This window comes from Adiantum capillus-veneris, chromosome 28, assembly GCF_014529385.1.
Source record: "Adiantum capillus-veneris isolate H3 chromosome 28, ASM1452938v2, whole genome shotgun sequence".
NCBI classification, from domain to species: domain Eukaryota; kingdom Viridiplantae; phylum Streptophyta; class Polypodiopsida; order Polypodiales; family Pteridaceae; genus Adiantum; species Adiantum capillus-veneris.
In genome coordinates, this window is record NC_140958.1 from 50,006,257 (window position 1) to 50,022,404 (window position 16,148).

Below are 16,148 nucleotides of genomic sequence, written 5' to 3' on the forward strand. Positions count from 1 at the left end.
TCAGATGAAAACTAGCTTGAGAGGGTGTGGACAAAGGAAAGCCTATGAAATTTAAAAAGATTAATGATAAAACTAGTATAAGAGCATGGCTACAAAAGAAACCATATGTAATTTAAAATAATAATGATAAAACTAGCATGAGAGCGTGGCTACAAAAGAAACTCTATCAATTTTTGTTTTAAAAAATCTCTTAATCACACTCGAAAGCTATCACAAAGGGAGTATCCATAATTGGGGGCTGTAGGTATGTCTACTAGGTGATTAAGTGGAGATAAAGTCCACTCATCATATCAATTGGACATGCATCACATCAATATCACATTGGATCATGAGGTGAAGAAGATTATTGGATGGTTCAGAGAAATTGGTGGCACAACCTCTCAAAAAATTACTGCATGATAGAAGCTATACGTTGAATTTTAATAGTCGTAGCACCCATTAATTGCACAAATTTCATGTGCTAAAAAATTGTTTTGAGAGTCAAATACTCCCAAGGTGTGTAGGTGATCTAATACACCATCTTTCTATATTCAAATGTACGCAAAGTAGAAATGTCCTAGTAAGTTGCAGAATGTCATTTATCCAAGCATACATCAATCGTGAGGTAAATAAGAGTATTTGACCTAAACCTATCGGCTGCATTCTACATATCCAATGGACTATTTTTATATGTTCAAGCGTTAGCTCTTTGTATATTATATGAACACAAAATGGTACAGTTGATGGGTGAGCTGATGTCAAGTGTAAGTGTTATATGTCAGTGCATATTAAAGGTTGGGTGAGTTAAGCTTCTACGGCCGGCGCAAAGGGTGATATTAGGAAGCTGTCATCTGTCATCTAGAGGAAGAAGAGTTGGTGGTGGTAAAGTGCAAGGGTGGCAGTGGAGTTGAGGAAGGTGACGATGCCGTAGCCGCGAGCGCCTCGAAAGTTTCCAGTGCCGCCAACAATGGCGATCTCGTTAGTGCCAGCGTTGATGAGGCCTTGCAGGCTGATGGTGCCATTGAGCGAGCCATCGTCGAAGGCGAGGACCTCCACTTCGACGCCGTGGAAGTCGGCGGTGGAGCTTGCTTGGACGGTGTAACCACGCATGGAGCCGAGCAGCGTGGAGGCTGGGTCAGCGCCGTGCGTGACATTGAAGGCGAAGAGCTGTGTCTGGCCGAAGGTGCCCGTGGAGCCGGTGGGGTCAATGGGAGCGATGAGGGTGTCCATGTCAGGGGGGGCCAGCCCCACTTGGACATAGTACTCCAGGGGCCTGGACTGCACGATGCTCCAGGATGCCGCCCGTCCTGCGTGGGCTGCTGGCATCACGAGTATTAACAACATGAGGGCAACGTTTAGGGCGACCTGGATCGACTGCTGCCTCTTCAACAACAACGCATTAGCAGACCCTTGAGAGTGATTATGCATGATGGCCTCGATTTGTGTGTGTGTGTGTGCGGGCTGACGTGGCGTGGCAGGTGCGTCTGCGCGCCACAGAGAAAGGGAGAGATGATCAGTTGAGAGAGAGAGAGAGAGAGTCTTATGAGAGAGTTCGATAGTGGGGGGGGAGAGATCTGTACACTTGCTGCTTGATAAGAGTATTGGTGCTGGTGCAGCTATGTATATAATAGCGCCTGGCCTGCCGGATGTTGACTTTGTATCCGAGCCTGGCGGATGTTGACTTTGACCTGGCCTGCCGGATGTTGACTTTGTATACGAGCCTGGCGGATGTTGACTTTGACCTGGCCTGCCGGATGTTGACTTTGTATATCAGCAGCCATCATCCATCATCAGATGAGCGATGAACCGGCACCACACGTGCGCAATTGAAACAGTATACACGTGCGCAATGAACTTGACGTTGCATGAGGTCGTAGATAAGCATGCATGCAGCGGGTTTCCTGTAGGCTGCGATGCTCTCTTGCCTCCATTGATCTGCCCACAAGCTAGCTATTCCAAATCAAACAAAAGCGGACTTGGAGTTTTTTTCCTTAGACACAAAGATGCTCGATTATTGGGTTTTTCATAGGCTCTAGTAGAGAAACCATTCAAATCTCAATGATAGATTCTTTGCACTCAAGCTCAATGATGCACAAAAATTCTTTCTAGACACAAAGATGCTCGATTATTGGGTTTTTGATGGGCTCTAGTAGAGAAACTAGTCTTCCTTGGTGGGCCTTGCTATATAACATCTATAGAATATAACATGACACATTCAAATTGACATTCATTTCAAGTTTTGTAATGTCAGTTTGATTCATCTAGAATACATGCACCCAAGGTACACTTGATCTCATCTAGGAAGTCTGGTTTTATTTCACAAATAATGGTCAAGAACATAAGCAATTTAAGGTCCGTTGCATGTCTTACCAAGCATGACATCTTGTATAAACTTGCAAGTAGCCTCTGGATGGAGCTTGTGAATATATGGCATTTGTTACAAAGCTCCCATGCGTGACTACATATTTTTAGATTGTGAGCAAAGATGTCACATTGCATGCTCCAACCTTTATACAATGCAGTAATTTTAGACCATGGCCTAGCATATGGACGATAAGTTAGTTTCAAGTTGTCTGCAGTTTGCTCCCTAGCTTATTGACGCTTGGACTGTAATCTTGTAGGTCCTGACAACTTCATACTGACACCTAGTACTGGGAAACGAGGACATATATAGTATGGAATCGACACCTAGTATAATATCAACTATTTAGAGCTAAAGTAAGGATGCACAAGGTCAATTCACTACTTTGATACACCACATGCATTCACTACTTGTGTATTCACTATTGTAATACTTCACATGCATTGGCTAGCAACCGTATGCAAAGAGTTGTGTGTATAACTAACATGTGCAAATGTTGATCAACATCGATCGAGTGTATAGCTATGAAAACGAGATCCAAATAAGCCGAAGTACAGGAAGTAATGCGGATAATTATAAAACAAGCAAACAGATAAAAGTATGAACGAGCTGCAACAATAAATGAGGTGCCTTACTGACCTGCAATGTTGTACTCCTGCTTTTTGATTGTCCGATCTACATGCCAATATTTGAGTTTAACTACAAAAAAGCAATGTGAATAGTTAAACAAATCGTGTTGCAATGAACTGTCAAAGATTGGAAGTGCAAAGTATACAATGCACATCATATAGAGGTACCATACACAAGTATGGTGGAGAGCTCACACTGTGGTCTCTCCAAAAAATTATAAGAAACGGAAGCCGTGCCCTGCCCCGTAGCGTTAATGTGTTGCGCCATGTGAACACATGCGCATGGGAAATTGGATACAGATAACAGACCTTGTAGTGTTACTGAGATGGAATCGCGCTCGTGCAATTAGAACGTGCAGTGTTGTGAATATCTATCCTCCCTGCCATACACAAAACATGAAGATGTAACTCTATGTTCCATGTCCTCTGATCAGTATTACCTTGTCTCTCTGTGTGTGTATGTGTGCGCGCCTGCGTGCCTCGTGTGCACGTGCACATGTGTGTGTTGTAAGTTCCTTTGATCAACAATTATGTCTTCTTGCCTCCTTGTTGACTAGCACACGTTACGTATCGTGCTTCCTAACTGCACATGATATGGGCATCTTGAGGTCCGCATCCCCATAGCGAAAGGCACTATATTCAGTCCGCTCATCAATAATCGAAACGTGCATTTGGCGAACTACTATTACGTGATGCTCATAGGCATTAGTACAGGTGGCGTTCCGCTCGACATCATTCACCTTGAAAAGTGAGCCAAAAAATGGTGGAGACGTTGTCATATTTAGTAGTTATGAACCCCATACTACCTTGCATTCATCTGTCTACTAGGCATTGTGACAAGCTATGACCAACTAGAAGTTGTAAATGCCCCATGTTATACTTTTCAACACATCATCCTACCGTACTTCAAGGAAACACAACGTCAAATTTTTCAATCCGTTTGTCGTATGTTATTTCCAAGGGGTTTTAATCAGGATCTCAATCAAGTGGCAATTCTATTCAACACCGCTCAAAGGTGATGGTATAATGGGTGTGTTTTTGTGGCCAAGAGATTGCATAATCAATTGTAAAAGATCTATTGATGCCTTTGACAATGATCTCACTTTCAAGAGAAATAGATTTGTTTTCTGCATTAAGCGTCCGTGAGTCCCGTGCTTTGAGCAGTACAATGAGGAAAAAACAACTCTAAAGATCCATCGATTTTGGGCCTCCAATAACCACTTTCTACATGCAAGGGGTGCAACAACCATCCATTAGAAAGTGATATCTCTAGTCAAAAGATGCAACTTGAAGGCTATCCAGGTGCGATCCCTCCAAAAGATGCAGAAGTGAGTGCTCACGACAGAGGTACTAGTAGTTTTGTTAATGATGGAATTGAGGTGGCGGCATAAAGACTGTGAGAAATCTAGCCCTTTTTTGCATACAGTCATATTCCACATGTTTGGTCCAATTGATGGGGCCGCCACCACCCCATTCAACCAGCTCTCCTTCTCAAGCATTGGCAGCCTTCCAATCCGCAACACCGCACCCTAGCCAACCCGTTAGTCAAGACAATCCTCCTCCAATTTTTGCCGATGTAATGGATCTTATATGGTAAGCCAGTAAGAGATGCAAAGAAAGCTAACTCGTCTCTACAAGAAAACCAAGATAAGATGCAACATCATGAGGAATGTATTTGCACAAGAGGGCGCTTTGAACCTAACATATTTGATATATTGAGTGTATAACTAAATAAAATATCTTTTGTGTCTTGAGGTTGGAAAATGCATTCAACAGTAGACAAACTCTGTCCTCTTGACGCTGAAGTTGGTTCTGCATTTAGATAATATATTGATAGCAGCATGCCTTGTGCTATGGAATGTGAAGTCATTGTTGACGATAATTGCACTCGGCTTGTTCAACGTACTATAGCTACTATATGGATTTTCTACCTCGACCGCCTGCTGCACAAAAGACCTTTGAGAAGACGTGAATAGATTTTGACTGCCTGCCTCGGAGTAGCTTTCCTCCAAGGGAAAATGAGGGTTTGTGTTGGATACAATACCAAACTAATGTCTGCCATCTGCAGCCATCTGAACTTGATCCAATAACTACTGCGTACATGGACCTTTGCTCATAGGATCCATCACCAAATCGTGGTTATTGGCAAGAAGGGATCTCCGAAGAAATAATTGTTGTGCGTTCAAATCCACACCATCAGCATTACCTAATTCATATGCAGCTGCTAAAGAGCAACGCTGCAGTATATTGTTGTTGCTAATCTCAATTGCACATGCATTGGCTACCGCATGAACGCGGGCTAGCAAGAGAATCTCTTTACATGTTGCAATATTGGCCATATTGTGTGGAAAGATTTTTCTATCACACCCAGTTGTTGAATGGCCAGTACAGCTAGCTGAGTGTTGCCACTTCCAGCACCATATAAGATGGGAGTTGCCACTTCCTAACCTAACCTAACATAGAAAAAACACAGTGGGGAGGTGTTTAGCAAAACGGCAATCCATACAGATTGCCCACAATGCATATGCAATGTCAGCAAGGTCTATGGCTTGCCAATTTGGCAAACGACTCACCATTGTGTTGTTTTTAGGGTTGCAAAGTGATTTTATGGCTGAAAACCGCTCGCAGAAATATAGACGCTTTATGGCTTTATGGCTTACCGTATTGCCAAACGGATCACCATTGTGTAGTTTTTAAGGAACACGAGGCAATTTTAGCGCTTGAAATTCGCTCACAAACATATAATCAAAAACACTTATGTCTTAGCATACGACACTCCATAGTTTGATCACACCAATCAATACATTTTAGCCCTTATAACTGTGCAAAAGTGTATGAAGGATGACCCACCAAATTCCTCCCAAACTGGAGTACATTGGCATGTAGAAAATCTTCATTCACTTGGGAATCTCTCAAGGCATCATGTAATAAGTATAATGCATTTCATCTTTGGAAACACTTCCTTATCTCTTGCATCCATCTCATGCTCAAGATCTTTCTTTTTGTCATCTTTTAACTTCTTTTTCTTGCATCCCATGCACTTGTAAAAAGTTGAGAGGTAGGATAATTTATAGTCTTTGTGTCTTAGCTTGTGGAAATTTTGTGAGAAAGTGTTTTTTGGACATTCTCAAACTCTTTCCAAGTAGACTTTGAGATGCTCCACTTTAACCTATTTCAATAGGATTGACCTAAAACGTGGCTACCATCAAATAAGGATAGTTGATCAAGACATTGTAAAGACCACATTTCGCACTACGTTTGGTCTTATGATAGATGAATAGGCTATTGATCCCAATTTTAGAGATGTGGTTTTAGCCCTTGCACTAGGGAGAAGGAAGAACCATTTACCCTACAAGATGGTTATCTTATCGATGGCAATAGACTATGCATTACTAAGTCACTACGCGAGAAAGTAATGTATGAATCTCATTCTCCTCCTTATGCAGGGCATAGAGGGATTTAGTATACCCTAAAAGGGATAGAAACATATTTCTATTGGCCTACCATGAAAGCAAACATACAAGAGTATGTACGTTTCAAGATGTGTGGTATGCCAAAAGATGAAGTTTGATACAGGGAAGCAACCTCAACCTTTTCCAATCCCTAATTCCCCATGGGAGAGTATATCTTTGGATTGCCCAAGTCTATTGATGGGAATACAGGATATGGATGATAGTAGACAGGTTTAGCAAACAAGTACATTTCATACCTGTCAAAAAGACTATCAAAGCCCATCAAAGGGCAATTCTCTTTATATCACAAATCTTCAAGTACCATGGCTTGCCAATGTCCATAGTGTTGGATAGAGATCCTAGAATGACCAAAAATTTCAGGAAGGGTCTCTTTGAGAATCTAGCTACAAGGCTAAACTTCTCTTTGGTCTATCATCCTCAAACAAATGTTCAAAGTGAAATAGGTAACCTAACAATTCTTGATCTACTAAAAGCTTATGTCAAAGAAGTAGATCAAAAGTCCCAATGGGAGAAGTACTTACCCTTAGTGGAGTATGCTTACAATAACACTGTACATACTTCCACGGGAAAAGAACCTTTTGAGGTGATAGAGGTAAGATAAAAAAGTCCCCTGCTACTCAAGGTACATGGGAAGATCTTTGTTGCTGGCCATATCTTGCCAACCGAAACCCCGATTGACAAACTAGAAAGACTGACATGCTCGTTGAAGTGAGTACTTTGGACCCATGCATTCCTATAATCTTTGACCTTTTATCAGTAGGTGCTCGATCCGGTACGGATCTTGTACTAACTCAAATAAAACTATCATAACTTCTTATCTGTAGCTCCGATTGACGAGCCATAAAGACAGGCCTGTAGAGAACTTTGAGTAGTTCAATTTTGATCAATAAAATCCAAGCTATGACCACTTCAAGCATACTCACTGTGTAGCATTACCAAGAAATATTTTGGCCCTAAGAGCCGCATCTAGCACACTTTTAGCTTAATATTGGCCTGTTACCAAGCCCTTATAACTGGTGAATAATCATGTAGGATTTAAATAATCCTGATTGGTATTCCTTTGCTCATTTTTTTGTCTTGGAAGCGGAGCGGCACGACAACGTAGATAAGCGAGGACGCAACAGGAGTGTTTTCTTGTGATGATTTATGCAAAAAGGTCATTTTGAGAACTATATTTGGGGCCACTTTACGTGATTGTCGCATGCATGATTGAGAAAAGTTTAGTGCCTTTTGTGCGAATGGATGTAGAAGGGTTTTGGCTTGTTCTGGGTCTGTTTGAGGCCAATCAAAAGGCCAAAGATGCCCAAGGGATAAAGTGAAGTGTGGAAATTAAAAAAACCCTGAGAAAAAATCAGAAAAAACATGGAGAGAAGAGGAGGAACAACTGTAACTCAGTTTTTGCTGTTTTTGGAGCCTGTTTTGGCCATAAACTACTTATTCGAGCTCGGATTTGAGCACTTTGATATTGTAGATTGGGAATTTTGGCCATTCTAGATGCAATGGTGCTGTCCATTTTGCCAAATTTTGTATTGTTTTTGTGATGTTTTGGTTGTGTAAGTTTCTCCTGTGATTGAAGCCTTTCCTCAAATTGTATCTGGCATATTTCATCCATATGGTGTGATCTAGTTTCCCCATTGGTGTTGACCTAAGGTCAATTGTATCTAAGCATAAAAAATATTCCTTCTTTGAGCTGAATTGTGTATATGTGTGTGTGTGTGTGTGTGTCGAGTAGGCAGATGGATAGTCTGTCTCCTCTCACTCCATCAGTGTGTTCCCTGTCTCAGCCACGTGGATTTTGTAAGCTGCGTGGTGCCCCATAGTGTGTGTGTGTGTGTGTGTATTATCCCAAGAGTGTGTGTCACGTGATTATAGAGGCGTTGTGTGTGTTTCCATCCCGCTCACATCGCTAACTATAACCTAAGCTATAACCGACACAATCTTGCATGCTGAATGGTGTGTATTCTAATCCAACCATTGCTGTCAAGGTGCTATCTAAAATAGATCTTCTTTTTATCAAACCTTGTTGGCGAGAAGTGATACCCTTATCAATAGTGGCATAGAGACTTTGGAAAATTGACTTAGCAAAGCTATTTGCATCATGGTTATGGGCCGCCAATGTTTCAACTGGAAGCATCTGATTGTTTTCGAACCAAACCTATAACCTAAACATTAGTTAACTTAATATATAACCTAACCTAGCCTTTTATGTACAACCTATAACCTACCCTAATTAACCTAACCTATAACCTAACATGTTGCCTAAACCTGAGCTATAACCTAACATAGTTTATAACCTATAACCTAAACCTAACCGAGAACCTGACCTATAAGCTAATCTAACCTAACCTATAAGTTAACCTAAGCTAATTAACCTATAACCTAACCTAACCTAGTCTATAATCTAACCCATAAACTAACTTAACTTAACCTATAACCTAAACCTAATCTAACCTAACCTAACGTATGACCTATAACTTAGCATATAACCTATACCCTAACCTAATTTATAACCTAAACTACACCTTACCGAAACCAATAACCTAAACCTCATCAATCGCATGATGATGATGAGATGGTAACGTAATTTCAAAACAAAATTTGTTCAAGACATAATGTTTCCATAGCATAATTTTGAAACAAATTTTCTTCAAAGCATACAAAAATTTTCCGTAGCATAATTTCAAATCAGAATTACCCCAAACCATAATTTCAGAACAGTTTTTTTTCAAAGCATAATTTTTTAAACAAAATTGCATAAAAATTTAAGCATTGAAATCTTTTGAGGTGATTTGTGTATACGTGTGTGTATTCAAAACAAAATTTTTCATAGCATAATTTTGAAACAATTTTTTTTTTCCGTAGCATAATTTCAAATCAAAATTACCCCAAACCATAATTTCAAAACAATTTTTTTTCAAAGCATAATTTCTAAACAAACTTGCATGAAAATTTAAGCATTGAAATCCTAATTAATGAAATTTTATTCTGTCATTATACAATAAAATTTTAAAGTAATTGAATATGCATAAAACTTTTGAGCACTCACACGCGTACGTGACCTTTTTGAGCAAGAAAGGGTCTTGTAAACGTCTTCAAACCTTCAAAAACGCACACACACACACACACACACACACACACACACACACACACACACACACACACACACACACACAATATGTGAAACTCTAAACCATAAACCTACAATAAAACATCAAAAGAATCTCCGCTTCATTAGGAAGAGGATGGGGTATAGGAGGGCCTATTTATTTTCCATGAGCATATGGAAGTGATTAACATTTTGACAAATAGGTGTATGCCATGTGTGCTATAATGGTAGGTGTGTAAGAGTGGTCAAAGCATTCACTTTTCCCAGCTGATTTGTGTATACACGTGTGTGTATGTGTGTTGAGTGGGCAGATGGATAGTCTCTCTCCTCTCAGTCCATCGGTGTGGTCCCTGTCTCAACCAGATGGATTTTGTAAGCCGAGTGGTGCCCCATAGTGTGTATGTGTATTATCCCAAGAGAGTGTGTTAGGTGATTATAGAGGCGTTGTGTGTGTGTTTCCATACCACCCACATCGCGAACTATAACCTATACAATCTTGCATGGTGAATGGTGTGTATTCTAATACAACCATTGTTGTCAAGGCGTTATCTTAAATAGATCTTCCTTTGATAAAATCTTGTTGGGGAGGAGTGATACCCTTATCCATAGTGGGATAGATTCTTTGGAAAATTGACTTGGCAATAAATTTGTAAGCTATTTACATCATGGTTATGGGCCGCCAATGTTTCAATTGGAAGCATCTGATTGTTTTCGAACCAAACCTATAACCTAAACATTAGTTAACTTAAACTATAACTTAACCTAGACTTTTATGTACAACCTATAACCTAACCTAAATAACCTAACCTTTAAGCTAATCTAACCTAACCTAATTAACCTATAACCTAACCTAACCTAGTCTATAATCTAACCCATAAACTAACTTAACTTAACCTATAACCTAAACCTAATCTAACCTAACCTAACGTATGACCTATAACTTAACATATAACCTATACCCTAACCTAATTTATAACCTAAACTACACCTTACCGAAACCAATAACCTAAACCTTATCAATCGCATCATGATGATGAGATGGTAACGTAATTTCAAAACAAAATTTGTTCAAGACATAATGTTTCCATAGCATAATTTTGAAACAAATTTTCTTCAAAGCATACAAAATTTTTCCGTAGCATAATTTCAAATCAAAAGTACGCCAAACCATAATTTCAGAACAATTTTTTTTCAAAGCATAATTTTTTAAATAAAATTGCATAAAAATTCAAGCATTGAAATCCTTTGAGCTGATTTGTGTAAACGTGTGTGTGTGTGTGTGTTGAGTGGGCAGATAGATAGTCTCTCTCCTCTCACTCCAATGGTGTGTTCCCTGTCTCAGTTAGGTGGATTTCATAAGCCGAGTGGTATCCCATAGTGTGTGTGTGTGTGTCTGTGTGTGTATTATCCCAAGAGTGTGTGTCAGGTGATTATAGAGGCGCTGTGTGTATTTCCATCTTGCTCACATCACTAGCTATAACCTAACCAATAATCCATACAATCTTGCATGGTGAATGGTGTGTATTCTAATCCAACCATTGTTGTCTAGGTGTTATCTTAAATAGATATTCCTTTGATGAAATCTTGTTGGCGAGTAGTGATACCCTTCTCCATAGTGGGATAGAGTCTTTGGGATATTGACTAATTGGCAAGAATTTTGTAAGATATTTACATCATGGTTATGGGCCACCAATGTTTCATTTGGAAGCATCAGATTTTTTTTAAACCGAACCTATAACCTAAACATTAGTTAACTTAAACTATAACCTAACCTAGCTTTTTATGTACAACTTATAACCTAATTAACCTAACATGTTGCCTAAACCTGACCTATAACCTAACCTAGTCAATAACTTATAACCTACCCAATAACCTAGAATCTAACCTATACGCCAATCTAACCTAACCTATAAGTTTACGTAACCTAATTAACCTATAAACTAACCTAACCTAGTCTATAATCTAACCCATAAACTAACTTAACTTAACCTATAACCTAAACCTAATCTAACCTAACCTAACCTAACCTCACCTAACCTAACATATGACCTATTACTTAACATATAACCTATACCCTAACCTATCCTATAACCAAAACTACACCTTACCGAAACCTATAACCTAAACCTCATCAATCGCATGATGATGATGAGATGGCAGCGTAATTTGAAAACTAAATTTCCTCAAAACATAATTTCAAAACAAAATTTTTCTATAGCATAATTTTGTTTTTTTTTTTCCGTAGCATAATTTCAAATCAAAATTACCCCAAACCATAATTTCAAACCAATTTTTTTCAAAGCATAATTTCTAAACAAAATTGCATGAAAATTTAAGCATTGAAATCCTAATTAATGAAATTTTATTATGTCATTATACAATATAATTTTAAAGTAATTGAATATGCATAAAACTTTTGAGCACTCGCACGTGGCCTTTTTGAGCAAGAAAGGGTCTTGTAAACATCTTCAAACCTGCAAAAATGCACGCACACACACACACACACACTATGTTAAACTCTAAACCATGAATCTACAAGAAAACTTCAAAAGAATCTGAGCTTCATTAGGAAGAGGATGGGGTATACGAGGGCCTCTTCATTTTCCATGAGCATATAGAATTGATTAACATTTTGACAAATAGGTGTATGCCATGTGTGCTATAATGGTGGGTGTGTAAGAGATGTGTAACAGTGGTCAAAGGATTCACTTTTCCCAACTGATTTGTGTATACACGTGTGTGTATGTGTGTTGAGTGGGCAGATGGATAGTCTCTCTCCTGTCACTCCATCGGTGTGGTCCCTGTCTCAGCTAGCTGGATTTTGTAAGCGGAGTGGTGCCCATAGTGTGTGTGTGTATTATCCCAAGAGTGTGTGTTAGGTGATTATAGAGACGTTGTGTGTGTGTTTCCATACCACCGACATCGCTAACTATAACCTAACCTATAACCGATACAATCTTGCATGATGAATGGTGTGTATTCTAATCCAACCATTGTTGTCAAGGAGTTATCTTAAATAGATCTTCCTTTGATAAAATCTTGTTGGGGAGGAGTGATACCCTTATCCATAGTGGGATAGATTCTTTGGAAAATTGACTTGGCAATAAATTTGTAAGCTATTTACATCATGGTTATGGGCCGCCAATGTTTCAATTGGAAGAATCTGATTGTTTTCGAACCAAACGTATAACCTAAACATTAGTTAACTTAAACTATAACTTAACCTAGCCTTTTATGTACAACCTATAACCTAACCTAATTAACCTAACCTATAAGCTAATCTAACCTAACCTATAAGTTAACCTAACCTAATTAATGTATAAACTAACCTAACCTAGTCTATAATCTAACCCATAAACTAACTTAACTTAACCTATAACCTAAACCTAATCTAACTTAACCTAACGTATGACCTATAACTTAACATATAACCTATACCCTAACCTAATTTATAACCTAAACTACACCTTACCAAAGCCAATAACCTAAACCTTATCAATCGCATGATGATGATGAGATGGTAACGTAATTTCAAAACACAATTTGTTTGAAACATAATCTTTCCATAGCATACTTTTGAAACAAATTTTCTTCAAAGCATACAAATTTTTTCCGTAGCATAATTTCAAATCAAAATTACCCCAAACCATAATTTCAGACAATTTTTTTTCAAAGCATAATTTTTTAACTAAAATTGCATAAAAATATAAGCATTGAAATCCTTTCAGCTGATTTGTGTATACGTGTGTGTGTGTGTGTGTGTGTGTGTGTGTGTGTGTGTGTGTGTGTGTGTGTGTGTTGAGTGGGGAGATAGATAGTATCTCTCCTCTCACTCCAATGGTGTGTTCCCTATCTCAATCAGGTGGATTTCATAAGCGAGTGGTATCCCATAGTGTGTGTGTGTGTGTGTGTGTGTGTGTGTGTGTGTGTGTGTGTGTGTGTGTTTGTGTGTGTGTGTGTGTGTGTGTGTGTGTGTGTGTGTGTGTGTGTGTGTCTGTGTGTGTATTATCCCAAGAGTGTGTGTCAGGTGATTATAGAAGCCCATACTACCTTGCATTCAACTGTCTACTAGGCATTGTGACAAGCTATGACCAAGTAGAACTTGTAAATGCCCCATGTTATACTTTTCAATACATCATCCTACCGTACTTCAAGAAAACACAACGTCAAATTTTTCAATCCGTTTGTCGTATGTTATTTCCAAGGGGTTTTAATTAGGATCTCAATCAAGTGGCACTTCTATTCAACACCGCTCGAAGGTGAGGGTATAATGGGTGTGTTTTTGTGGCCAAGAGACTGCATAATCAAGGTCGTCACCAAAAATTATAAAATATATATTGATGCCTTTGACGATGATCTCACTTTCAAGAGAAATAGCTTTGTTTTCTCCATTGAGCGTCCGTGAGTCCCATGCTTTGAGCAGTTCAATGAGGAAAAAACAACTCTAAAGATCCATCGATTTTTGGCCTCCAATAACCACTTTCTACATGCAAGGGATGCAACAACCATCCATTAGAAAGTGATATATCTAGTCAAAAGATGCAACTTGAAGGCTATCAAGGTGCGATCCCTCCAAAAGATGTAGAAGTGACTGCTCATGACAGAGGTACTAGTAGTTTTTTTAATGATGGAATTGAGGTGGCCGCATAAAGAGTGCGAGAAATCTAGCCCTTTTTTGCATACAATCAGATTCCACCAGCCCATTCAACCAGCTCTCCTTCTCAAGCTTTGGCGGCCTTCCAATCCGCAGCACCGCACCCTAGCCAACCCCTCTGTCAAGACAACCCTTGACGAATTTTTGCTGATGTAATGGATCTTATATGGTAAGCCAGTAAGAGATGCAAAGAAAGCTAACTCGTCTCTACAAGAAAACCAAGATAAGATGCAACATCATGAGGAATGTATTTGCACAAGAGGGCGCTTTGAACCTAACATATATGATATATTGAGTGTATAACTAAATAAAATATCTTTTGTGTCTTGAGGTTGGAAAATGCATTCAACAGTAGACAAACTCTGTCCTCGTGACGCTGAATTCGGTTCTGCATTTGGACAATATATTAATAGCAGCATGCCTTGCGCTATGGAATGTTAAGTCGTTGTTGACGATAATTGCACTCGGCTTGTTCAGCATACTATAGCTACTATATGTAGTTTCTACCTCGACCGCCTGTTGCACAAAAGACCTTTGAGAAGAAGTGAATAGATTTTGATTGCCTGCCTTGGAGTAGCTTTCCTCCAAGGGAAAATGAGGGTTTGTGTTGGATACAATACCAAACTAATGTCTGCCATCTGAACTTGATCCAATAACTGGTGCGTACATGGACCTTTGCTCATAGGATCCATCACCAAATCGTGGTTATTGGCAAGAAGGGAGCTCCGAAGAAATAATTGTTGTGCGTTCAAATCCACACCATCAGCATTACCTACTTCATATGCAACTGGTGAAGAGCAACGCTGCAGTATACTGTTCTTGCTAATCTCAATTGCACTTGCATTGGCTGCCGCATGCACACGGGTTAGCAAGAGAATCTCTTTACATGTTGCATATCACACCCAGTTGTTGAATGGCCAGCAACGCTAGAGGCTAATAGGTGTTGACATATTTGTATACTTATCTGTAGAGCCATTACTCCATAGTCGGTGTTCTTTGGCTTCTCCAGTATTAAACTTCTTTGTGTGGAAAAAAGAATTAGCTTACGCTTTTGCTCTTTGACTATTCTTTTGATCTTGGTCAGCAACCACATAGGCACCTGTATGATTGACTTCCGTTGCAATGCTAGTGATGCATCTGCTTGGAGCTAGACGTTGACCAACTTCCTCCCACAGACACCATATTCTGCATTGAATTGGTCATGAGAGATGTTTCTGTCATAAAATTTTTAGATAGGCTATCAAAAAATCTAGACGAGGAGTGCGTCTGAAGCCAATGGCTCATCAGACCAGTGACTTGCACTAGTGGCAATATTCCCCAATGCGTTTCCCTTGACATTGAGTTGTCTACCACTAATCCCCACACACTCTGTGCTAAAAGTGCAAGCATTGAAGCAACTAGATTAATTACTTGAGGATCTATCATAAGCTTTGGTCTGATCGATGTTGCGAAGCTTTTCTGTCCTAGTCTTGTCAACTTTGACGTTTACTCTTCAACCGCTGTCTGCAACGCCAACAACCTGATAGCATCAGCAAAAAAAATGTTGGGATGGGCCTGCAAAGGCAATGGGTTTTTGTGATTCGACTTCAGATTAATTAAAATAGTCCAATTTATCATTGATTGAAATCTAATATCTTCTATTTCAGAAGCACTAGAACAGACCTCTGCCATGGGTTGATCTCACAAAATATATGATCTTTGAGAGTGCTCATCACGTTGGAAAGCATCCAAAGCACCCTCCATGTTGATGATTTGCAAAATATAACCAGGGTTTGAAAGGTCTCCAATATTGATCCTTTTTGGTTCTGCCAAGCTTTCTACTGTACGAGAAAACTACTACGAGGAAAAGAATTGGTGTGTATCTTGAGAATTAGGCATGGGGACCTGCTGCATATCATGGTTTCCATGAACATTGAAGGATGGCCGAGGGCACAATATGGTTGTT

At 39.4% G+C, this 16,148-nt stretch overlaps 1 protein-coding gene across 1 annotated transcript; it reads right to left on the reverse strand.

The window, feature by feature from the left end:
- Window positions 1-837: 837 nt before the first annotated feature.
- On the reverse strand, window positions 838-1,407 carry LOC147420427 (uncharacterized). Its single transcript, XM_086504536.1, has one exon. The coding sequence runs from the start codon at window positions 1,405-1,407 to the stop codon at window positions 838-840; it is 570 nt and encodes a 189-aa protein (XP_086360662.1).
- Between the last annotated feature and the right edge of the window lie 14,741 nt (window positions 1,408-16,148).